Source organism: Eretmochelys imbricata, chromosome 5, assembly GCF_965152235.1.
Source record: "Eretmochelys imbricata isolate rEreImb1 chromosome 5, rEreImb1.hap1, whole genome shotgun sequence".
NCBI classification, from domain to species: domain Eukaryota; kingdom Metazoa; phylum Chordata; order Testudines; family Cheloniidae; genus Eretmochelys; species Eretmochelys imbricata.
In genome coordinates this window covers 6,691,054-6,714,457 of record NC_135576.1, presented here as the reverse complement: position 1 = coordinate 6,714,457, position 23,404 = coordinate 6,691,054, and the positions used below count along the sequence as shown (strand labels likewise).

The following is a 23,404-nucleotide window of genomic DNA, read 5'->3' as shown; positions in this document are numbered from 1 at the left end:
CTCCAAGGGACTGCTGGTGTGAGCTGGCATTTTCAGGCTTAGACCCGAAGTCATTTATGACAGGTAGCTGCACAGCTCGATGAGGCTGTTTTACAGAATGAGTTGATCCTTGGCTCTTTTGGAGGTGGATTTGCATATTAACTAGTGGCTTGTTCGGTGACCAGCTCTTGCAAAACAAAGCTGGTGATGTCCCTCTCGCTCTGCAAAATCAGACGTTATTGTTCCAGGCGTGCGGTGATACGTTCTTCGAAACAGGCTTAATCCTGCCAGGCACTGAGCGCTCCAGTGAGGTGCTGAAAGCCTTCCAGTGCCCATTGGCTTCATTTAGGAGCTGAAGCACTCAACGGTTGAGCCCCGGGCAGCGGAACATTCCAAGGAATAAATCGTAGCACGTTTTGAATTGTAAAGACTTTATATTGGTATGAACCAGATCAGCAAGTGCTTCCAACCCAGCCCAAAACACTTCTCAGTTAAGAAGTTTGGGATTTCAAGCCAAAGGTTTCTGTGCATGAACCCGCACTGAACTTAAGGCCCCTCTAGGTTCATCTATATACACGAGACAAGTGGGAAGATGAATCGATAGTTAGATGGATGGATTATAATGTGTTTTATATGATATATAGAAAATACTCTTGGAGTGCAGGGATGGCCAGTAGCAATCATTCTCGGAGGTAGGCGCCAGAGCATTGAGTGATTTGTAAAGGTCAAACCCTTCAAGATATTTTTTTCATATTTCACGCAATCCCATTTCAGATCTTCTCATCTATTTGTGTACACGTCTCTGACACACGTCTCATCTGGGACGGGGAGAATGGAATTAAGAGTCCATGCTAGACAGATAAGGTTTGGGATAGAATAATCTCAGAAACATTCTTCATTACCAGCACTTACCCCCTGGATGCTGCCATGGTATTTTCCATAACTTTTTTATCACATTGCCTTTCACAGTTGTTTAATTAACTGGGGAAGCTCGAACCGTTTTACTTTGCAAGCGAGAATCCGCAGACTCGCCAGTTTGTCGTAAGGCTGCTGGTGCAGTCAGGCTACTCTCTTCCAATACCGTTGGAGTTGTTATTTTTTTCATTTAGTTGTAACTAAAAGATCAGAAAATTGAGGGTCAGATCCTCAGCTGGTGGAAATCGATGTAGCTCTGACAATTTCAAGAGAGCTACAGCAATTCACACCAGCTGAAGATCTGATCCTAAATCTGGTCTCTGTAAAAGGGAAAAGGGTTGGCTTGAATCTGCTGGCACTGACTGCAGGTTCACACTACCATAATTCCATTCACGTCAGTGGAGTTAGTCCTGACTTACTAGTCTAAATCAGAATAAGGCCCAGAACTTTGCAATCAGATATGAAATACAGTCAAATTGTAAGTTAATTTCCAGTCCTTTCCAACCTTGACATTAAAAAAGTTTATATTTCCTTGGTGCCTTTAATATTGAAAGATCATTCAGTAGCTGTGGGCCCAATGCTACAAACACTTATCAATGTGAGTAACTTTGCTCACATGAGTAGCCCTGTTGATTTTAATAGGACTATCTATGGGAGTAAAGTTACTCACATGTACAAGAGAAAGGTTGGGTCCTGAATCCCAGAATGCTTTGCAGACTATGGGCTCGCTCGCTAATCCTTAGAGGTGCTGAGCATGCTAGCCCAGATCCAGCAAAGCACTTAGGCACATGCTTAACTTTAAGCACATGAGTAGTCCCCTGGGCTTCCTTCCTGCTGGCCTCTGGAGAGCTGTCGTTTGCCCACTAGTGAAATGAAGCAGACTTTGTGGGGAGATGTGGTGGCAGTTGCACTTACAACCATTTGGAACAGGAAGTGAAGGTGAATATGCATCTGGTGGAAACTGCAGGGTAGTTACCCAAACATTGGAATTGGTCTTCAACTCTCAGTTAACACCCCAATGCTGGCAAAATGCCACGAGATCTTTAAATAACCACAAGTGATTTTTATAGTAATGACACCGATCTCTTATATAGCAATTTTCTTGTAGATCTCAAAGCGCTTCACAATCGTTATTATATTTCTCCTTGCAACACCCCTGCAAGGTAGGGTTGTGCCATTATTCCCATTTTGCAGATGGGGAACTGAGACACAAAGAGACTAAGTGACTTGCCCGTGGTCACACAGGAAGTCTGTGGCAGAACATGGAATTCAACCTGGGCCTCACTATTAGCAATGAACATACACCCATAAAGCATCGGACAATACATTGTTTCCAAAGGAGAGTGCCTTGTGCCTTATTAACAGCTGGGGCATTGGTTCAGTGCTGTCTTAGAAATCAGAGGGCTACCTGCTGAACCATCAACTCCACTTCATACAACATCTGAGTGCTCCTGGGGTTCTCTTGAAAAGGCAGGATAGAAAGTGGGGAATTTTCATCAGTTTCAGTGGGCTCAGGGTCAGATCCCAAGCACTGACTTGGCTTGCCCCTACTCTACTGTGGGGTCCATGCTATTTGCTGTACAACTTTCTGCCTAAATCTGTCTGTCCTGTACCCTCCTGATTAGTCTTTGCTGTGACATTGTGTGTTCACATAACTCCACGTCTCCATTCGATGGATACCTCAAGCTGCAAGTTCTCCTAATTGTTCACAAGTCAGACATGGTTGGAGAGGAAAGAGCTAGCTGTGTTGAGGTGATCTAGTCTGTGTTAACTAGAAAAGGAGGACTTGTGGCACCTTAGAGACGAACAAATTTATTTGAGCGTAAGCTTTCGTGAGCTACAGCTCACTTCATCGGATGCATGCAGTTACTGAATAAATTTGTTCGTCTCTAAGGTGCCACTAGTCCTCCTTTTCTTTTTGCGAATACAGACTAACACGGTTGCTACTCTGAAATCTGTGTTAACTGAGGCTATGTTGGGGGAATTGAGGCTTTGCTTGTTCTTGAGCAGGGAAAGCTGCTAATTTTCACTTTGTGCATCTACTTCAGAGATGGAAATGACTGCTTGTTCACAAGTATCAGGGGGGAGCCGTGTTAGTCTGTAGCCACAAAAACAAGGAGGAGTCCGGTGGCACCTTCAAGACTAACAGGTTTATTTGGGACTAAGCTTTCGTGGGTAAATACCCCACTTCTTCAGATGCATGGAGTGAAAATTACAGATGCAGGGTTGTTACTTGTTCACAGGAAACTATAATAATTATTATACATTATTATAATCATCATCATCATACCTACTACCTCTTATATAGCACTTTTCATCAGCAGCGCTCTTAGGGCTGTTCCATGGAGGTCAGTAGCATTAGCCCCATTTTAAATATAGAGACACTGAGGCACAGAGCAGTAAGAAGTGACTTACCCAGCAGACTAGTTGGAGAGCTGGGAGTTTCCTGAGCCCCAGGTTAGTACTCTGTCCACTAGGCCACACTGTCTTCCTCTAAGCCTAATAGGCTGTGGAGAATGAAGGGTTTTCCTCCTACTAGGCTTAAAAGTGAAGCTTTGGGCAGAAAAGTGACTAGGTAGAAACGGCTCCTTCTTACTTGGCCGATCCATTCCCCATGTGCCTTTAAAGCTCTAACTAGCATCATTAAATCTTTGATTGATTTGTAAGGTCAAAAGGGACCCCTGAGATCATCTGCTCTGATGTCCTGAACAATACAGGCCATAGGATTCCACCCAGAGATTTCTGCATTGAGTCCAGCAACTTGGCCCTATACTGCTAGTTATCTGGCTGGTTGCAGCCCAGCTCTGGGTGAGGGAGCTGGATTCTGTTCTGTCTCATGCATCATCAACATAATTATTAATCAAATTCCAATAATCTTCTTGTCCTTCTCCTCCTTTCACTCTCGCTCTTTGCGTCCTGTCTCAAATCAGTTTGCCAGCTGCTTGGGGCAGGGTCTGTCTTTTTTACTTCTGTGTCTGTGCAGCACCTTGCACAATGGGCCCTCCGTCCCAACTGAGGCCTCTGGACACCATGGCAATAGAAATGCGAATGAATGAGGTGGTGAGCTGGGGAAGAAGAGGGTGGAAGGGACAGAGAGGGAAAGAGAAAATGGAGAGAGATGGAGTCAGTGAGAAATCAGCTGTCTCTCTTTTCCACCATCCATTCCCAGGCGATCCTTCTACATGCTCTAAATTAATTTCAAAGCCAGAGGGAGCAGAAAGGGGAGTGGGATGGGGGAAAGAACCTTAAAAAAAAAAATCACAATGCAGAGAAGCGTCCGTCCCCTGTCTAATTCCTGCGCTGGCCTGTAGCCGATGGTGCTGTGAAATATACAGCAGCAAGCTCTGACATTTCATTTCTGCAGAGAATTGGAAAAGGGCTTGCTGTAATTCATCGCTTCTTGTAACTCAAACCCTTTCTGACAGGAGTACCTGCACTGTCTTCTAACAGTGGCAGCACTCCTGCTATAATTGGACATGAAAAATGATGTCGTGTTTGGACATGTAGGGAAGATTCAGCTGGGGGCTGGGTGGGGCGAGTCGTGGGCTAAAGTGGGATGGCAGGGGCTGGTTCTGGCTGGTATTTAAGGTGTCAGTATTAGCAATGTGGGGGATGGGAATGGCTAGGGGGGCATCTGCCTGGGGACCCAGGTATGCAGAAGTGTTAGCAGCATCTGCAGTGCAATCCCTCTGTTGGGACTGAAGCTGCCAGGTGCAAAGGATCATGGGAGACAGGAAGCTTTACTCAGAATGGTACTATGGGAGGTTATTTGTATGAGCAAGGTAAAAACTCCCAAATCACCCGTCTGCCTGTTTACATGTTTTATTTATTAAAGGGCCCGATGCTCCCCTCCTGTAATGGAGCCAGATCAAATGGGCATGGGAGCCAGAAAACAGCAGCACCCACAGAAGTCCCAACTCAGGTGGGGAAACTGAGGCACGGGGCACTGACATGACTTGCCTGAGGACAAGTCAGAGGCAGAGCTGGGAATACTCCTTGGGTCTCCTGCATGGAGAACGAGTTGGGACTAAAGCCTGCAATAAGGAGGATTGCACTGTGTGAGATACGGCGGCCTGTACTATGCAGGCGTTCAAGCGCAATGTTCCTGGATGAGGAAAGATGGCCCAGTGGTTAGAGCGATCGCTTCAGGCCTGGGTTCAATTCCCTTTCCTCCCACAGACTTCTTGTGCAACCTTAGGCAAGTCATTTAGTCTCTCTGCACCTCAGTCCCCATCTACAACAAAGCCTTGTCATGACAGCACCGCAAAGTGGCAGCGTAGAGCACCCAGTGGGGTCAGATTAGCCGATCACGAGGGTCCCTTCTGGCCTTAAACTCGATGCATCTGTAAAAGGGGCATAAAAGCACTGCCCTAATTCACAGGGATTTGGTGAGGAGAAGTACATTGAAGTTTGTGAGACACGCAGGCACTGCTTATCTGGGGCCACATAAGTACCAAAAATAGACGGATTGTAAGAGCAAAAAGAACGAGGCGTACTTGTGGCACCTTAGAGACTAACAAATTTATCTGGCCATAAGCTTTCGTGGGCTAAAGCCCACTTCATCAGATTCATGTAGGATCAGTAGGAAGATATATATACACAGAGAACATGAAAAAATGGGTGTTGCCATACCAACTCTAACGAGACTAATCAATTAAGGTGGGCTATTATAAGCAGGAGGAAAAAAAAACTTTTGTAGTGATAATCAGGATGGAGGTCCTTTCTCGCCTTAAAATCAATGAATCAGATTAAAGGGAGCCATTCTGTCTTTGAAACGTATAGCTGAACGAGTCTGGGATAAATCCATGTGTTTACTAGTCTGTGGTGAGGTCACGGGTGAAATTAAATAATTTCTTACCCTAGTGTCAGCCCAACAAGGATCATCTAGAATAAAGAGCCACAAACATTGCTGTATAGTAAAGCATGGGCAAAGGCGAATTGGACGAGTAATATAAATAGGTCATTTCCATCCCTAATCCTTGTGGTCCAGTGATTCTGTAAATGCTGCTGCTCTGTGTCATTAGAACAGAAGAATGGCCACAATGGGTCAGACCAATGGGTCCATCTACCCCAGTGTCCTGTCTTTTGACAGTGGCCGGTGTCAGATGCTTCAGAGGGAATGAACAGAACAGGGCAATTTAGATCCATCCTCTGTCATCTAGCTTCCTCATTTTATGTAGTTCCCTTAATGTGGTGGGTTTCTTTGGTATTTTCCCCACAACAGAGATGTTAAATTTAATTACACCCTGGTGGCTAGTACTGAGCAGTTCAGCTGTATCACCTCTTGGACCAGATCCTGTGCTCCACTGAGGACTATATCAAGAATTACCCCTCTCCCTATGTGTTCCAGGACTAGCTGCTCCAAGGAGTAGTCATTTATGGTGTCTAGAAATCTCTCTGCATCCTGTCCTCAGGTGACATATCCCCAGTCAATATGGGGATAGATGAAATCTCCTGTTATTGTGTTTTCTGCCTTAGTGGCCTCTCTAATCTCCCCAAGCATTTCACAATCACTGTCGCCATCCTGGTCAGGTGGTTGATAGGATATCCCTGCAACTAAACTCTGATTGTTCAAGCATGGAATTTCCATCCATTGAGATTCTGTGGGACACCTGGTGTCATTACTTCATTTGATTGTATGCTTCCTTTCACATATAGTGCCACTCCCCAACCAGGGCAACCTACTCTGTCATTCCTGTATATTTGGTACCCTAGTATTATCATGCCATTGATTAGCCGTATTCCACCAAGTTTACGTGATGCCTTTTATGTCAATATCCTCATTTCATGCCAGGCACTCTAGTTCACCCATCTTAGTATTTAGACTTCTGGTGTTTGTATATAAGCACTTGTACATGTTGTCATTGTTCAGTTGCTTGCTTTTGTATGTTATACTTAAATGGGACTTGATTGTTCCTCACTAGCTCCTATCTGTTCTTTACCAACTTCTTTCCTTTAGTCAGTAAAGGCAGCTATTAATTGGATTAACAACATTACGGTTCTTCTTTGCTCCTGTGCTGGAGGTTTCTGTTCCTGCTCAGCACCATGATCCCTCTGCCATTCAGCACGGTGAATCCCAGTTGAAATCTCATGTTTGATTAGGACACAAAATTCCCCTGCCACTGTGCCCACTTCTGGCACGGATCTGGCAGGACGCAGTTAGCATTTCAAAGGATTTTTGCCTCGGAGGTGGGGGCGTTCTCAATAAACACAGTACCAACTGCCCAGGATGTTCTGGGGCAGATGGAGAGGGGTGAAACGGAACCTGAATCTCATCTGTATCTTTGAAGGGAAATGTGATGTGCTAGTGAGATGTCCGTGGAAAACTCTCTGGGTAACTCATCTGTGCTGACTGATGGCTTCTGGCAGTCCCGTGGTTACATGAATGTTGTAGTGAGGTCCTTCTGGCACTGTATTCCTATATCCAATTTTACACTGATTACCCATGGGCATCATTCCATTAACTTCAACGGAGTTACTCCCCACTCACACTAGTATAAGTGGGTGGAAAACCAGACCCATTTGGATCCTGTTGGATTCAGATACCAACTGGACGTTCCCAGCTCATGCCCGCCAATGTCATATGCTAAATGGAAATGTCTGATCTGATCATCTACAAACTTTGGAGAATCTCAGATCCAGGCTTCAAGGCACAGAGCCTCTCCAGCTGTAACCCAAGGGATGTGATGTGAGCCTAGAGGGCCACAAGATCTCCCCTGAAAAGCACCTCACACATTCCAGGCCCAGCCACTTGACCCCATGGAAGATGCTCCAAGAGGGCCCCACAGGGTGACCTGGGGGATGGGAGTCAAAGGACCCAGGCTTCCACCTCTGGATCCGCACCCCTCCCAGTGCATGGTAGGAGGCAGCACAAGTTAATAACGTTGATTTAATGTACTCTTCCCCTTACATTCCATGGGCTCCCCTCCTTTAGAGGGCTCAGTGAACAGCTGCGTCATGTACCCCATGTGCTAGCTGTGAGCGGACTCCATGTTTCTAAAACTGGATCTCTAGTATGACAGCTCATTGCAGAGGTGCTGCAACTGCAGCTAGCATTCCAGCCATGTGCACACAGACTGGCTTCCTGGGGCACCCTCCAAACTCTTCCCTCTTGCAACCTGTGCTCCTCCCTCCAAGTTCATTGCAGGTTGTTACAACATGGAGAGCCATGGAAGTATGTCTCCTGAAGGCACCATGCTCTCCAGGGGTCAACAAAGCCAACCAATAGGTGCAGAGACAAGGGGGCTCCATGAAGATGCCTCTTGCCACTGGCAGACCCCCCTGAGATCCCTGGATTAGGATCTGGGCCGAGGCTTCCTCCCCAGAAAAGCCTGTCTCCATCTCTCTCCCCAGATAGACACTGCGTAGTAAACTCTGAGTGGTGCACCTCTCTGAATTCCCTTTCTTCTAGGCAGGTTATTCCCCCATTAGGGAAGGGCTCCTCTGCCTGTTCCCCCCCTCCTCTAGCCCTAAGCTGCCTCCCTGCTCCCAGACTTTCTCCACAAGAAGAAAGTTTTATGATGGAGAGAGGGAACTCAATTATTTCGCTCTCAATGTGTCTCCCTATAATTGGTGTCTTTCATGTCAAGATGATCTCAATTTGTATTATGGGCTCCGTGCACACAGCACTTTCTCTTTGGTCTATAAAGAAATTGTCAAGTGCATAAATCATAGTGCACATTAAATTACGCTATCCTTTTACTTATTAATTTCCCCAGTTTTTTCCCCTCCACTGGATTCTTCTTCCCTCCCTCTTTCTCTCCTCTGCCCATTGCCTATTCTCTCTTCCTCCCTTCCACCCTCTCTCCACCCCTGTCTGATGGCCCATTTTCAGAAAGTAGTGACCAGTGGGTTCAGTTTCCCTCATCATTGTCCAGTACTCTGACTCTTTCCCTACACCTCTTGCAGTTGATCACATCAGACCCTTCACCCAGGGTGATGGGAAGGAGCTGTCATGGCTTTCCAAGAGCCCACAGTTGAATTGGCAGGTGTCTTTACATTGATTTCAGTGGGCTTTGGATCAGTCCCAACTTGGGATGTGTCACTGATGTTATGTAGTGCACTGTTCGATCAGGTCTTCCTCTTGTGGCTAGCCACACCAACTGTAACAACTTACTCCCCTTAACGCCAGTCTTGTACAGCGGACGTAGTACAGGCCTGTGATTTGGCTGTTGAAGATCCTGGGTTCAGTCCCAGCTAATATGTTAGTATTCTGGCCAAGGCTACTCACAATTCCAAAACCAGAGAATGGCAAATGACAGGGCCAAGTTCTGCTGCCCCTTTTGCTGGTTCAAATCCCTTGACTTCACTGGCCTTGCATGGGCATAAGAGTGAGCAGATATTGTCCTCTAGGGTCTAGAGGCACTGAGCTGCAAGACAGACCTCTCTTCTGTTGAATGTGAGTGTGATAATAATTGTAGTCTCTTTGTGTCTATGTACATTTCCCCCTCGAGACAACAATGCAGCAGGATCCTCTAGGCCCTCCATCATGTTAACCTACTTGTCAGCCACTTTGATAGCTTTTTAATACTAAATATGTTTGCGGAGCAATTAGAATAAATCTAGACAGTTATGAAATACTTTCCGAAAGCGGGGCCGAGGCCGGGGGGGGGGGGGCAGGGGGGAGCCAACTTTGCTGTTCAACCGAGACTAAGCAAAAATAATGGAGGAGGGAATCAACATGGCTGGACTGCAGGGTAAAAGGAGACCAGGGCAGGTTAGAGGAAAGGGCTTTGGAGGTCCTAAATATATAACTACTCAAGTCACTGGTCAGTGGAGTGGCAAGAATGGGGAGTGCTAGCCATAGAAGATACAAACAAAGGAGCATGCTGTATATCCCTCTCACAAGGTCAGATGATTTAGCATTAACATGTTTGATGCTAGCATTATCTCTCTCGCTCTGCCACAGTCCGTGCAAAAGAGGAAGGAAGGCTGTTTGCAGCAGAGCCTTTAGGAGGGATTCTGGCCATCTCAGAAATCCTCCTTTGTTCTCCCTGGGAGCAAAAAGCTACATTAGCAATCCTGCTGCTGTTACAGCAGGTTCTTCGCTGGGCCTGACTGGGGACCTCTGCTGGCCAGGTGCAGGGTACGAAGGGCTCACCTCACCCCCCCACCCATCGGGCCTCCACCAGCGCTGAACCCCCCAGCCACATGGTCGGGAAGTAAGGGAGCGAGGGGTTCCTTGCCCCGTCTCCCAACCCCAGCCCTTTTACTTCCTTCTTTTAACTGTTCTGCATTCTTGTTGCCTGCTCTTAAATAGCCACTGTGTTCTGCATATGCAGAAAACCCTGCTGCTAAAAGGAGCACACTAAAAACCCAACGGCACGAGTAGGGGATCTGTGGGCTCCGTTGTTAATTGCACTTCTCTCTCTCTGTTTTTCCTTGCAGATGAACAGACCAATCCAGGTGAAGCCAGCGGACAGCGAAAGCCGAGGAGGTAGTTGACTACATTGCTCCTAGCCACTGCGCTAAGTTTAATTGTTGTCTCTGGCTTCTCTCAGGCAATGCGCTGATCAATTAGCAGCGTAATCACTGCCAAAGAAATTCCCTCTGCAGCAAAGATTCTCTTTATTAAATCTCCTTTCCTTCGTCTCACTTTCCTCATATTCAATTATTATTTGATTTTAAAAGGCAGGCAGGTGCCAGCGATTGCCTGGGAAACAAATAACTGCCTTGTTAAGAAATGAAGCATCAGGCACTGACTTATCAAAGTTTAACGGCACTGACAGCAACTTGTCTCTTGCAGACCGTGCTCTGCCATTAGGCCAAACTGCAACGATGGTTCAGTTGGGTTAGAACACTGTGTCTCCAGCCCTCATGTTTCACTGTGGTGACTAAACGTGGATGGAAGCTTCTCTGCCTTTGGAGAAAGCAAACTTACTCTGAGATATTTCCTGCACCTGTACTGGTATAGCGTGATGAACATACCGTATAAACTAGATTCTCAGCTCAGTGACACGGAGTTACCCTGGATTTGCACACGAGTAACTGAGATCAGAATCTGCCCCTGGCCCATATCCAAGTCCCTTATTTAGTGACCACTCAGTGGGTCACCCCAAATGGGTTGCCTCCATTAGGAGGCAATTTCAAACAAAATTGTGTTGGAAAGCTTGGAGATGCTTCACTGGGCTTCCCTAAAACAGGAAGTTGTCTGTCAGATGTGGTCCCAGCACAGATTTTATTGTATACAGAAGGGTTATGTAGGCCAAGGACTCTTTGTTATTCAGTGTTATGTATTTATCAGCCTCTATGGTATGGCTACATCTCTCTGTTTCTATCTACATGATGGTTTCTTCCTACTCCAGTCAAATCTCTTCCTATTCCTTTAATTGAAATAAGAGGTTGATATTGTTGATCACACTACCAATAAGGCTGTCAAGGACAGCTTGCATAGTGCATGCTAGTGATTATAGAATCAGTATCAGTGTCTGAATAGGCCAGAGTTTTCTGTTAATAATAATCTGGTTCTTCTCTGGGTAAAAACTCTTTGGGCCATTTTTCATTAATGTAAATTGCCTCTTTCTATGGGCAACGATTGAATTATCCAGCAATAGTTGTCTAAAGTGAATGAAGCAAATCACAATAAAAGAGCAGAAGTTATGTTCTTTTTAGTCAAAAGATTGAGAGATCCAGTGGTTTGATCAAATACAACCAGAGGCTGAAATTCACCAGTGGCTGGATTCAACTGGAAGGCATAGATGACAACCTGGCATTATGAAATGGTGGAACTGGTGGGTTGACAGAGATTCCATAAGATTGGTTATCTTATGGTGTAATTGTGTCGGATGGGAGTCTCTGGAATAACTCCACTACTGTGTAATCAAATTCAGGGATCAACCTTGCTCTATTGGAGTCTGAGGGGCTACTCCTATGAACAAAACAAGATTTGGGAATGGCATATTCCAATGGTATCGATTAGGAATGGTCGTGTCCCGTTTCTTTCATTCAGCAAAGGAAAATTTAAAAACCGTCTCTCAGATCCTCAGCTAGTGTAGAACAATGGAATGTCATAGTTTTCAATGGAGATATGTCGATTTATGCCCCAGCTAACGATCTGGGCCCATATCTCCATCTGAATTGGCATGCCCAGGGCACTTGTCAAATGATGACCTCCTGGGTCAGCTGCCTGGCAGACAGCTGGGGCCAGATGCACATTCCGGCACAGCCCAGGATGACAGCGTGTGTGAAGGGGTGGTCTTTTGTCTGCTTAATTAGACACACCAAAAAATAATAATTAGGCCAGCCAGTTTGCTTAGTGCCTCCAAATCACTCCCTTTTATGCAGATCGCTAATAGCAGACACATGCCTGGCTTTCTAGAATGGGTTTTAAGCCTCTCTTGCCAGCAGCTGCTTTCAGGAAGGTGGGTTTGAACTGCAAAGTGCATCGGTGGCTGTTTAAATCACCTTTACCCATCACACTGACAATCGCCTCCCCGCTGTATTTTTAGCTAATTATCTCCCCTCTCCCACCCACTATCCTTGTTTATTGTGTCTCTCTGCCAGGATCATAAGATGGGGCCCAAACATTTGGCATTGAAATGAAAGCCACGTTGTCCAAATTCCCCACTGACAAGCTGCTTCTGGGCTAGGGAAGTTGCAGGACAACATGACTCAAGGGCAACTATGGGAAAAAAGAACAATGGGCACCCAGGGGAGGCACTGTATGAAAACTTAGACTCTGTGAGCCCACTGGTTAAAGCAGGCACAGCAAGCAGAATGCTAAAGAGGAGCCTGTGTATCTTAGGCGCACATCAAAAGGCATCATTAGGGCTGCAAGATAAAGGTCAACTTCGACAACAAAGAAACTTAAGTTATAGCTATAATACACAGCACGTGTGCCCTGTTTGAAGAGGAGAGGGACTGGCTCTAACCCACAGCTGTACAGCAAAAGCCCCTGACTTTCCCAAAGTCCACCAGATACACATGACACTCCTTTCCACCACCACCCTCCCCTCTCCCCCTCCTCTGGGGAAGTGTTTGGTGCCCTGTCATAGCATTACAGGGAGAACAAAGTGCTGTTTTACCAGGTAGTTCACTGGGATGCCTTTACGGAAGGCGATCCCTGTGAAATGAGGTCTTGTTCTCTGTTGTGATGGACACATGAGTTCAGATCAGATAAGAAGCCCCGCATTTCCCCCAATCCTTCACCCTAAAATTGAAAGAAACCTGAACCCAGAATCTACTCCGAGAGAGGAAGAAGTCTGGTTCATATCATACTGCATCGGTTTTGCATTTTTCACTCCCACCTCCGTGCCTTTTTGTTTTCCTTTCCTTTCTTTGGATGTGTTTAAAAACACTCCCATTAAAATATTTTGGCGTCTGGTTTGGAAGATGACAGCACTTTTCAGTACTCTTTGTTATTTTCATTAGCCTAAGTGCCCATCAAATTAGAAATACATGATTTTTTAAGTTATATTTTTCTTGAGAAAGCAATGGTTTAAATTAGAGGGGGAAAGTGTTTTGCAAATTTCACAAGAGTTTTAAGAAATTCCTGAAATTCAGAATTTAATAGAGTGTGGAATCCTCTCTACAGAATTCTTAGTGAGGGGTCAAATAACTTATTGAAAGGTTATCATTTTTATTACATTCTCTATCAGGTTTTATCCAGGGTAAAATCAATAGGTCTCTGTAGGAAATTAGTCAGGCTAGACATTATTCTAAAACTTAGCACAAAACTCTGGTTTCATAGAAGTCAATTGCAAAACTCACCTTTACAGCTGTGATGTCAGGATTTCACCCCATAGTAGAGATTGTAATAGATCATCACCATAGCTAACGTAATTCTCCAGGGAAAGGGGATAACTCCCTGCTAAGTTCTGTCATTGTGAAAACATCCCTATTGAAGTGTTAGCAGTTTCTATTCGTTTCTATGGGACTTTTGCGTTAAGACAGGAGATTCTGGCTTCTAACCCCACTTTCCGCCCTGAAGAAAAGTGGCAAAGTTAACCAAAGTTTTCCAAATCTCAGGAAAGGTTTTAGGTGTGGTAAGTGATTTGGGGGAAAAGTTTTGAACCAGTTCTTATTTTATTTTATTTTCTTCTTTGCATCCGATGAAGTGAGCTGTAGCTCACGAAAGCTTATGCTCAAATAAATTGGTTAGTCTCTAAGGTGCCACAAGTCCTCCTTTTCTTTTTGTGAATACAGACTAACACGGCTGTTACTCTGAATCCTTTTCTTTTTATTTTATCCTGACATTCCCCCGTCTCTAGCATTGACTAGACACTTTGGCTGCAGCACTTGCTGTTAACTTGGAATAAACACAGCCTCTAGATTCCCCTGGCTTGTATTGGGCAAAAGATTTTTAAACACAAAGGACTCTTCTTCCACTCCAGTTACTCTGTTAGTGATGTGTAGATGGATTGTTCCCTCCCAGAGCTGATAAAAAGGATCCATATAGGATAACATGCTAAGAGAGAGATACACAATGTGATACACTGACCCAGTGTTAATCTCTGAATGAAAAGACCCTGGGAGTGGTGTCAGGAGATCTCCCGGGCCTTATGTAAGATTCACAGGAAATTGCTAGACTAAACAAAACAAAAAGCAAGTTAAATAAAGTCCAAAGGTGGTTGAGAGTTGAAAGGTAGCAGTGCCCTGCAGAGAGGGATTAGAGGGTTTTGCAAGAGAGTCTCCATTTAATTCCATGACAGTGTTTTCTGCACGCAAGACATCACAGAACAAACACCTCTCTCTCTCTCTCTGGCTTTCCTGGATGAAAGATGTGATGGCAGCTGCTGTAAAGTTTTGATTGCCATGAATTTCCTATGACTTGCATGATTTCATTATTTGGGGAGGCAAATGTCCCTCTAATCAGAATGGTTTCCCTGTAAACAGTTGCTGGAAAATAGAGGGGTGGAGGGTAGATTCCTTTCCATAAGCTAGTTTTGAAGCAGCCTGGTTATGAACTATTTAGTTTTCCTTATGCTTGGTTCTGATTCATCCTAGTTCTTGGGTAAAATGGCTTTACAGCTACCCATGGCTTGATGTTCATTCAAGGTAAGCAGTACATTTTTGAGCATGCAGGTGGAATATTACTGTAACATTCAAGAATAATTTGAACTTGTCCGTGCAATTTCAGCTATGGATCTTGAAGCACTTGTCAAACCTTATGGACCTGATTGCCCTGTGCCATGGGAAACCCAATGAAATGGGGGATAAAGAGGAGGAAATCTCAGGGCAAATCTTCTGTTCTGTTGAGGGTGGGTGGTGCCTATGGGCATCTTCTCGCTGGACTTCCTTAAAGAGAAGCCACCTTGCAAGCTGGGAAGGGGGCTGTGGAAGTGTCACCCTTGCTCCATAATGACAGTGGACAGAGAAGGGCAAGCCTTCCAGTTCTGGCACCTGGCCTACAGTCGCTCTTCCTAGACTGACCACTCCCCCCTCTCACACTGATCCCCAGACTCACGCAGAGCCATCTGGGGGAAGAGCGGAAGCTCTGATGCAGGAGGCAGCTAAGCCCCCTTTTCATGCATGATGAGGGAGATCCATGCTGAGCAGATCTCAAGGGCTTGATGGGGGCCATTGTTAACTCTCGTGACACCCCCATGAACTCAATAAGAGTCATCACAGCCCTTTTACACCAAGAGAAACTGAGGTATGGTGTGACTTGCCTATTGTCATCCAGTGAGTGAGGGCCTCCCTGTCTCTTGCTCTAACCACTGTAGTCATTACTTTCATTAAGGACCAATATTACTGTCAGCTTTGTATGTATATGAAGAACTGGTAACAGCTCCGGGACCGGGAATCAGGACTCCTGGGTTCCATTCCTGCTTTTGCCACCCACTTGCTGGACATGTAACATCCCTGGGCCTCAGTTTGCCCTGGATCCTCATCCCAGGCTATATCGGTTTAAACAAAATCTCATTGACGCTCTTATGCTCGCTGCTTTGAAAGATGATGCCCACGTCTTTGTGAACGGCATCTCCTTTTCCCCCTATATCCCCTCCTCCGGACCTTTGCCCCAAACAAGACTGTCTTACAGGAGGAAGCAAAAACAGAAAACATCTATTCGTTGCATATTCAATACTGCACAATAACATGGGGCTGAGTTGCAGTATCACTGCATGATGGGGAGAAAACAAGACAAAGAAAAGGCTGTTTAAAAATAATCTAATAGGGGCTGCTTAAAGAAATCCAGTGGGATGAAAGGAGAAGATAAAATAATGAGTCACGGGGGAAGGGAGCCTGATACTAGGCTCCAGGTGCAATTTCGTGGGCAGCAATCTGGTCTCCAGTGGGGGGCATGTGCCAAGCCCCATTTGCAGGGTGGGGACAGTGGGGACAGCACTAAAGGGGATTGTGGAACTGCTGCAGATGTCACTCTGCAGAGAGTTTAAACCCAGGTCTCTGCCCTCGGTGTTTGGCAGCTGTTGAGTGCAGTGACGGGACACGGTGTTTTTCAGTCACATTATCCTGTAGTGCTTCACCAAGGAGGTGCAGAGAGGCTAAGTGACTTGCTCAAGTTGGGAGGGGTGAGGACTGTTAGGGGGCTTATTCCTTCACCCACTTCCTTCCCTGGTCCTTCTCGCATGAACAGAGAGCAACAATACCCGAAGTCCAAAGGTGCAAACAATTCGATGTTTATTGGGGTGAACTTCCAGCAAGCAGGATTCCAGTTTCCCTCCTTAGTATCCTCCTTCCCAGCTCTGACACCGCAGAGCCTTACACCTGTGTCCCTGTTCCCATTCCTGCCCTTAGCCAAACATGATTCTAATTTCCTTACCCCCATTCCCTGTTCCCATTTCCCCCTTCAGCAAAACATGATTCCAATTTCCTTACCCCCATTCCCTGTTCCCATTTCCCCTCCCCACACCCACCCACCCCATTTCCTGATTGACTGTAGACTATATAGTAAAACTTGAGTTCTGCTTAGCTATACCTTAACCAATCATTTTCCTGAAATTTAACTAACCGATCCTAACATATTGTAACATGATTGTGTAACCAATTATATCCCACCACCTTAATTAATTTACACCCAGCAAAATTAATTATACAGCAGACAGAAACAATCACAGAACCAGACAGAGATTATACAGACAAACAATAGCAAAGTGGGAACTATAATGACAAAACAATACAGAAGTGAGGATTTCACATCCCAGCTATTGATAAGTGAGTTCTTGCCAGACAGGATGCTATCAAACTAAGTTTTCTTTTACGTTTTCTAGGCACTTCCCTTTCTCTGGAGGTGATAGGCATTATCAGGACAGGATTGTATTCCTAACAGCCCAATAGCACCTTCTTTCAATGTGACTAGTTTGGAATGTGAGGAGGTGATCGTTCGCTTCCCAGCTTATGGCTGCCTCTGCTGCTTAGCCAAAGGCCTTAGCCTAAGCACAGGGCCTCAGACTGTCACAGTGAGAGAAGGCCCTTACACTCGCAGACGGTGATTTTGATTCTTTCTTTTATACCGCTATAACGAGCCAAGTGATAAGAATACACCTAAATTCTTAGAGTACAGGCCTTTACATCTATATCCTAACAAGGATATCACGTGTAGACCTACCCAAACTAGTTTGATTTAGTGAGATCAAAGCTCGCTCAATTCACAACTGCAGTGGCATGTGTCTATGTACCCACGACCCTGAGTGGGCAGGACTAGCCCATGCTGCCATGGTTTCACTGCTATTGCTACTAGATCAGAATTAGCCGGGGTATGTCTACATGTGCGGCAATCACACCTCCCAGTTGCAATGTAGACATACCCAAAGGTAGAGAACCAGGGTTAGACCCTAGATTGCTTGATCAACCCACTAAAAATGACTGAACCTTCTGGATCCGAAACTCAGTGAAATCAAAAGGAATCTTTCCTTTGATGTCATTGAGCTATGGAGTAGACTCGCTTTGCCTAAGAGAAGTTAGAGGTTCTGTGGTATTTTCCCTGTAGAGTTAGGATAACCCTGACCTGGCATCCCCTTTCGCACTGAAATTGTTTCTAGTGGCACATCTGGCTCTCCGTGGGACTTTGATTAAGGTCACCGGGCAACAAACATCTCCCTCCTTGCTGTAGAAACCTAAGAGTAGGTCCTCATGCCTGGGAGGGAGCTATTGCTAAACGCACAGGACTGAATTCTCAAAACCAGGCTAAACACAAGAGCAAACAGGTACCTGGGCATGCATATTATTCAGCATGCCTCTGGATGATTCTTTTCAGTGCCTCCACAGTCCCCTCACTATCAGTTAAAACATCACATGTGTGTCTGAGATAGCGGGCCCTGAAAAGCGTTATATGCAGAGATCTTATATTTTGATGCGTTGCTTGGATTATTGTAATGGTCAGTGCATTACATTCCACCCTCACCTATCAAGCTATGTCTCGGGGACACATGAGTGCATTCTCTCACCCCGGAAATTGATAGATAGATTCCTACCAATGGTATCAGGTTCCAGAGGGGGAGCCGGGTTAGTCTGTATCAGTAAAAACAACGAGGAGTCCTTGTGGCACCTTAGAGACTAACACATTTATTTGGGCATCAGCTTTCGTGGGCTCTATTTTTCACTCCATGCATCTGATGGAGTGAGTTTTAGCCCACAAAAGCTTATTCCCAAATACATTTGTGAGTCTCTAAGGTGCCACAAGGACTCTGCATTGTTTTTAAGCAGTGGTAACTGGATCAGACCCATAGCACATAATTGTCTGTACATTAAAGTTACGTGTACTAAGGAGTGTATTTTTAAACCAAATATTAAAGGAATAAAAGAATAAAAACATTTTTCATGAATTTTAAGTAGCTTTATAAGAGGGCACATAAGGTATGTCTACACTGCAATTAGACACCCGCGGCTAACCCATGTCAGCTGAGGGGCTCGGGCTAATGGGCTGTTTAATTGCAGTGTAGATGTTTGAGATCGACCTGCAGCCCAAACTCTGGGACCCTCACACCTCCCAGGGTCCTGGAGCTTCGTCTCCAGCCCGAGTCTGAACATGTAGACTGCAGTTATAAAGCCCCTTAACCCGAGCCCTTCGAGCTCGAGTCAGCTGGCACGGGTCAGCAGTGGGGTTTTAACTGCAGTGTAGACAAATCCTCAGTCTGCATAAGAGAACTTACAGAGGCAGCATGGTCCAGTGTATCACATGCTCAAGAGATCAGGAGTCCATTCCTGGCTCTGCCACTGACTTACTGGATGACCTTCAGCAAGTCACTTAACCTCCCACCCTTTGCATTTCTTGTCTATTTAGATTATAATTTTTGATGGGTAGGGACTGCCTCATACTTCAGGGATGCACAGCTCCCAGCACCATGGGGTTGGCCGAAGCATGTAGGTGTTACCATAATACAAATGACATTGAAAATAATGTACATGGGAGTAGAACTTAGGGACTGTGAATGGCCAGCCTTTCAGATGTGCGGAGCAATACGGGCCACCAATTCATGCACGGACATTTGAGGTCTTTTTAACAATAGGACAATGACAAACTACCCAGGGGGGGAAAAAACAAAGGTTCAAGTGACAACAAATGTAACCTTATAAAATTCCACCTCTGTAAACACAACTCAACACCCTAGTTGAATTTGGGGACACATTACAATCCTGGTAACTTTGTAACGTAAAGGTTGCTTGTCAATGAGTTATTAAACGGCATTAATAATGCATTTATAGCCATGTTTCACAATTAATTTGCAAAGTATTTATGGCACAGAACAGTTGGAATGCATTAGTATAATCACTCCAAGTGCATTGCCTTTATTGCAAGGGCTTTGCTCATCATTCTAATTGGCTTGTTATTACACAGAGATGTAATAACCCCTCTCTGCATAGTTGTTTATAGCACATCAACAGCAAACACATTCCCTTTATTGGAAATGATGTGTGTTTTATTATAATATAGCCAAATAAGTGCAATCCTTGTAGATGAATGAGGTTGCTAATGAATTGGCTCCCTGAACAGTTGAAAAAGCAAACCTGTTGTTATATATTTTGCTATCTGAGGTATAATTGTAGTTATGGTTACAGCAGTCTTCTTTAAAAATGAAAAGTCACAATGGAGTTATTTTTTTCTTTTCAGTGCTCAAGAGAGAAGGTTTGTTTGGCTTTTACTTGTAATTTACAAAATACAAGACTATGGTTGAAATTTTCAAAGCATCTTCCTAGGAACTGGGTCATTTAGGCAGCTCTGAAACTCTCATCCTATATAAGTATATCTACCATTAATGTATTATTTTATATCTGCGCAGAGGTGATGATCCACAGTGAGAGCTAGAAACCAGGACCTCTCATCTCAAAAATACAACTTGTCACTTGAGCTGAAGGAGAATCTCTGTTTGCTTTAGTAGCGTTGGGGCTTGTAGCCTTTGTGGTTCACCAGCCATTAGGGGGTGATAGAACCACAAACACTACAGCAGACCTGACATTCCACTTCATAAGGGGCAGAAATGCAGATACAAGCTTCCCATGTTACACTTTCTCAGATACTGTCTCCTTCATTACCATGGTATAAACCACAGCTGTAGAACCAGTAGAAAAATGCTATCCATTTTCCATTAACAAAAATAAATTAAATGAAACATCAGCGCTCCATCCAAAACTGCAGCAGTATTTTCTGGTTCATTGGCTAAATGAAAACTGAAACATTTAGTTTTATGTTTTTGAAAACTGAAAAAAAAAATCTTTTTTTTTCATGAATAATTTTCAGTTCTATTTTTTAATCAAAAACCTGGAAGATGTTTACTTTTTCAAAAATAAAAATCTTCCCAATAGCTTTTTTTAAGTAAAAAAAAGCCATTTTTCAGCCACATAATGTTTTAGTAAATATAATTCTCACCAGCAGCATGAAGCGACCATCTCCAATGGGTGTTCATTATTAAAACTTTTGAAAACAAAGTTCAGGAAAGAAAAAGTTTTTTTAAAAAAAAACCCTGTTTTTAAAAGATGACCAAAATGTTGTTTTACTTTTGTGTATTATTTATTTTGGGGTAGCTATTTTAAAGTAAATCTTTAATTTACCTGAAAGTTAATTTCTTTTTTCAGAGCATGAATATGGAACAAGTAGCACTCTCCCTTCTACACGTAAGCTGAATACAGTCATTAAAACAGGAAGAATTTGGAAACAGTAGCATATTCACTGCAAAAGTCCACTTTTTGCTCTGAAGGATTTTTAGGTAATGAATGCCCCATATTTGCCCACAGGGGCTATGTTCATGCCTAACCCATTCACTAATCAATGTGGATAATATTGTTGAACTATATGCAAAGCAAACTTTGTGCACCATCTTGGAGAACAAACAGGTTTGATGGTGGGCTGATTTCTTGTAGATGACACAGCAGAGGTTGTGGAGTAGCTCTACACATGCAAATCCAAAGCTGACGAAAGCAGTTCCATCATCTGGTTTCTCTCCCAAGAAGATATCTTAGCTCTCAAAATGACAATCCATTTTTACTTTGGACCCATGTTTTTAAAAAGTACCCACCAAGCGACGCATTAATTATGGGGCTCTAATTCCTTCAGGAAGCTCCAGTGAAGCACTCATGCTTCTGTCTCACAGTTGATATCATCAGGCCCCCACAAGTGAATTATAGCCCCTATCATTCATAGCTGCTTGGTTTTGATTCTATATGTCATCCATGTTTCCTCCTTGGCATATATATGGCTTCCCTTAACTCATCAGGGAAACTGACCTTGTCTATGTACAGAGCCTTTGTCAGTATAGCTTTGCCAGCAGAGCCCCCTAGTGGAGATGCAGTGTAAGCTGAGGGTAGTAGTTCTGTTGCCATAGCTACACCACCTTCTGGAACCACATTAGCTAAGCCGACAGAAGCTCTCTTCAGTTGGCCTAGTTGTGTCCACAATAGGGGTTTTGCTGGTATCGCTATGTTGGCTATGGGGCGTGATTTTTTTCCCCACGCACTTTTCCGACACAGCTATGCCAGCAAAATGTAGTGCAGTCTACGCCTCAGATCCAGTGTCTTACTTAGCTAAGTAGCCAGCACTTTGTGCATGCTCTGGAAGCACCATCCTGTTCCTGGCTCGGTAGGTTTGACAGTGATGTGGGATTAACATGGACATCATTAAAGAAGGGCCTGAACCCAGATCCCAAGTCTGAAAGTAACACCCTGGCTTAGCCCACATGGTTATATCTCCCTCTAGTGTCTTGCTCCTATGACTCTAAAAGCCTGATGCTCACAGCTCATAAAGTTACTCACTTAGTACTCAAGTACTAAGGAGCATGTGCTTTTGGACCCTGATTCAATAAGGTACTTAAGCATGCCTGACTTTAAGCACCTGGGTAGTCTCACTGAAGTCAATGGGACCACTTACATGCTTACAGTTAGACACGTGCCGAAGAACTTTGCAGAAGTTGGGCCTTGATGAGGAGGACTTGTGTCCTGTCCATGCTGATAACTTGTAGTGCCTGGTCACAAGTCTGTTAGATGGAAACCATGGAGACGTGCATGCTTGAACCTGGACCATCCTGTGATTTCCATGCTTCTGTCTTCCAGCGCAGCTGAGCTGTGGGAAGGACCCAGGGTTGTTTTAGTGAGCCTTAAATAAACAGAACCTTGTATAATCTCGCACTTTACAGATATTCAAGCCTTCATAGAAAGTGCGGGCTGTGTATAGACAAGTCTGATATTCAGGCCATTGTAGCAGGTGCTCAGCTCTTCCTGGAACCATTTGCTTGGATGCAAACCCTTAACTTTCCTGGGTAATCCACATTCTTTTTTAAAAGTGCATTTTAATATGGTGCAGACACCAGGAAATATCTGAACAGTACTTGATGCCCTCTGTTGTTTGCAAAGAGATTTAGAATTGAGCAATTTAAAATAAGACCATCTCAGTCCTGCAATCTTAAAGCGGGCTAAACTGTCATTGATTTGAGTGGGGGTTTTACTGTGTGATGACTGAAGAGTCTTTCCCCTTCGCTACAAATGACAGATACCTGTTCAGAGCCTAGATTATAGGATCAGAATTTATGACAAGTTTTGAGACTCACAAGGTGCCATAGGGCAAAAATACTTTCCCCCCTGTGGTCTGCACTGCAGAGCTTAGTTGCTGTATAATCTGCACAGTGTACGTGAACTCATTTGGGGGCAGATTTTTAGAATTTAGCCTTCCGAGCTCCTTGATAAATTGGATAGCGCTATGAGCAACATGTGTTACTTTTACCCAGAGACAGTCTGGGCTTTACAGATCCCTAATGCACTGGGAATCATGAAACCTGGATTCTTATTCCTGCTTCTGTCACGGGTCTGCTGGGTGCCTCTGGACAAGTGACTTCTTTCTGTGCCTCAGTATCCCCACCTGTAGAATGAAGATAATGATACTGATCTGTGTGAAGTGCTTTGAGATCTGCAGATGATACACAGCTTTAAAAAGCAGGTAGGGAATAATTTAGGTTAGCCTTAACAACGAAGGGGTGATCTTACCGTTCTTACTGCCAATACAAATTCACTGAGTGAACCAAGTATCATTAGAGACATTGAGTTCTTGACCCAGGAATCACATGTTGTTTATAAGAAATGTTCAGCTGTGTTACTTACAAAGCACCTTGCATTATCCAAGCTGAAA

At 44.5% G+C, this 23,404-nt stretch overlaps 1 protein-coding gene across 31 annotated transcripts in view; it reads left to right on the top strand.

The window, feature by feature from the left end:
- Nucleotides 1–23,404, top strand: part of CELF4 (CUGBP Elav-like family member 4) — an 847,078-nt gene that overhangs the window by 453,921 nt on the left and 369,753 nt on the right. For 17 of the 31 annotated variants that reach the window (XM_077818124.1, XM_077818110.1, XM_077818096.1 and 14 more), the window contains exon 3: nt 10,282–10,330. In XM_077818124.1, the coding sequence (XP_077674250.1) occupies nt 10,282–10,330 (49 nt within the window). Of the gene's footprint in view, nt 1–10,281; nt 10,334–23,404 lie in introns of all 31 variants that reach the window. The other 14 variants (XM_077818116.1, XM_077818101.1, XM_077818118.1 and 11 more) reach the window with 1 other exon arrangement.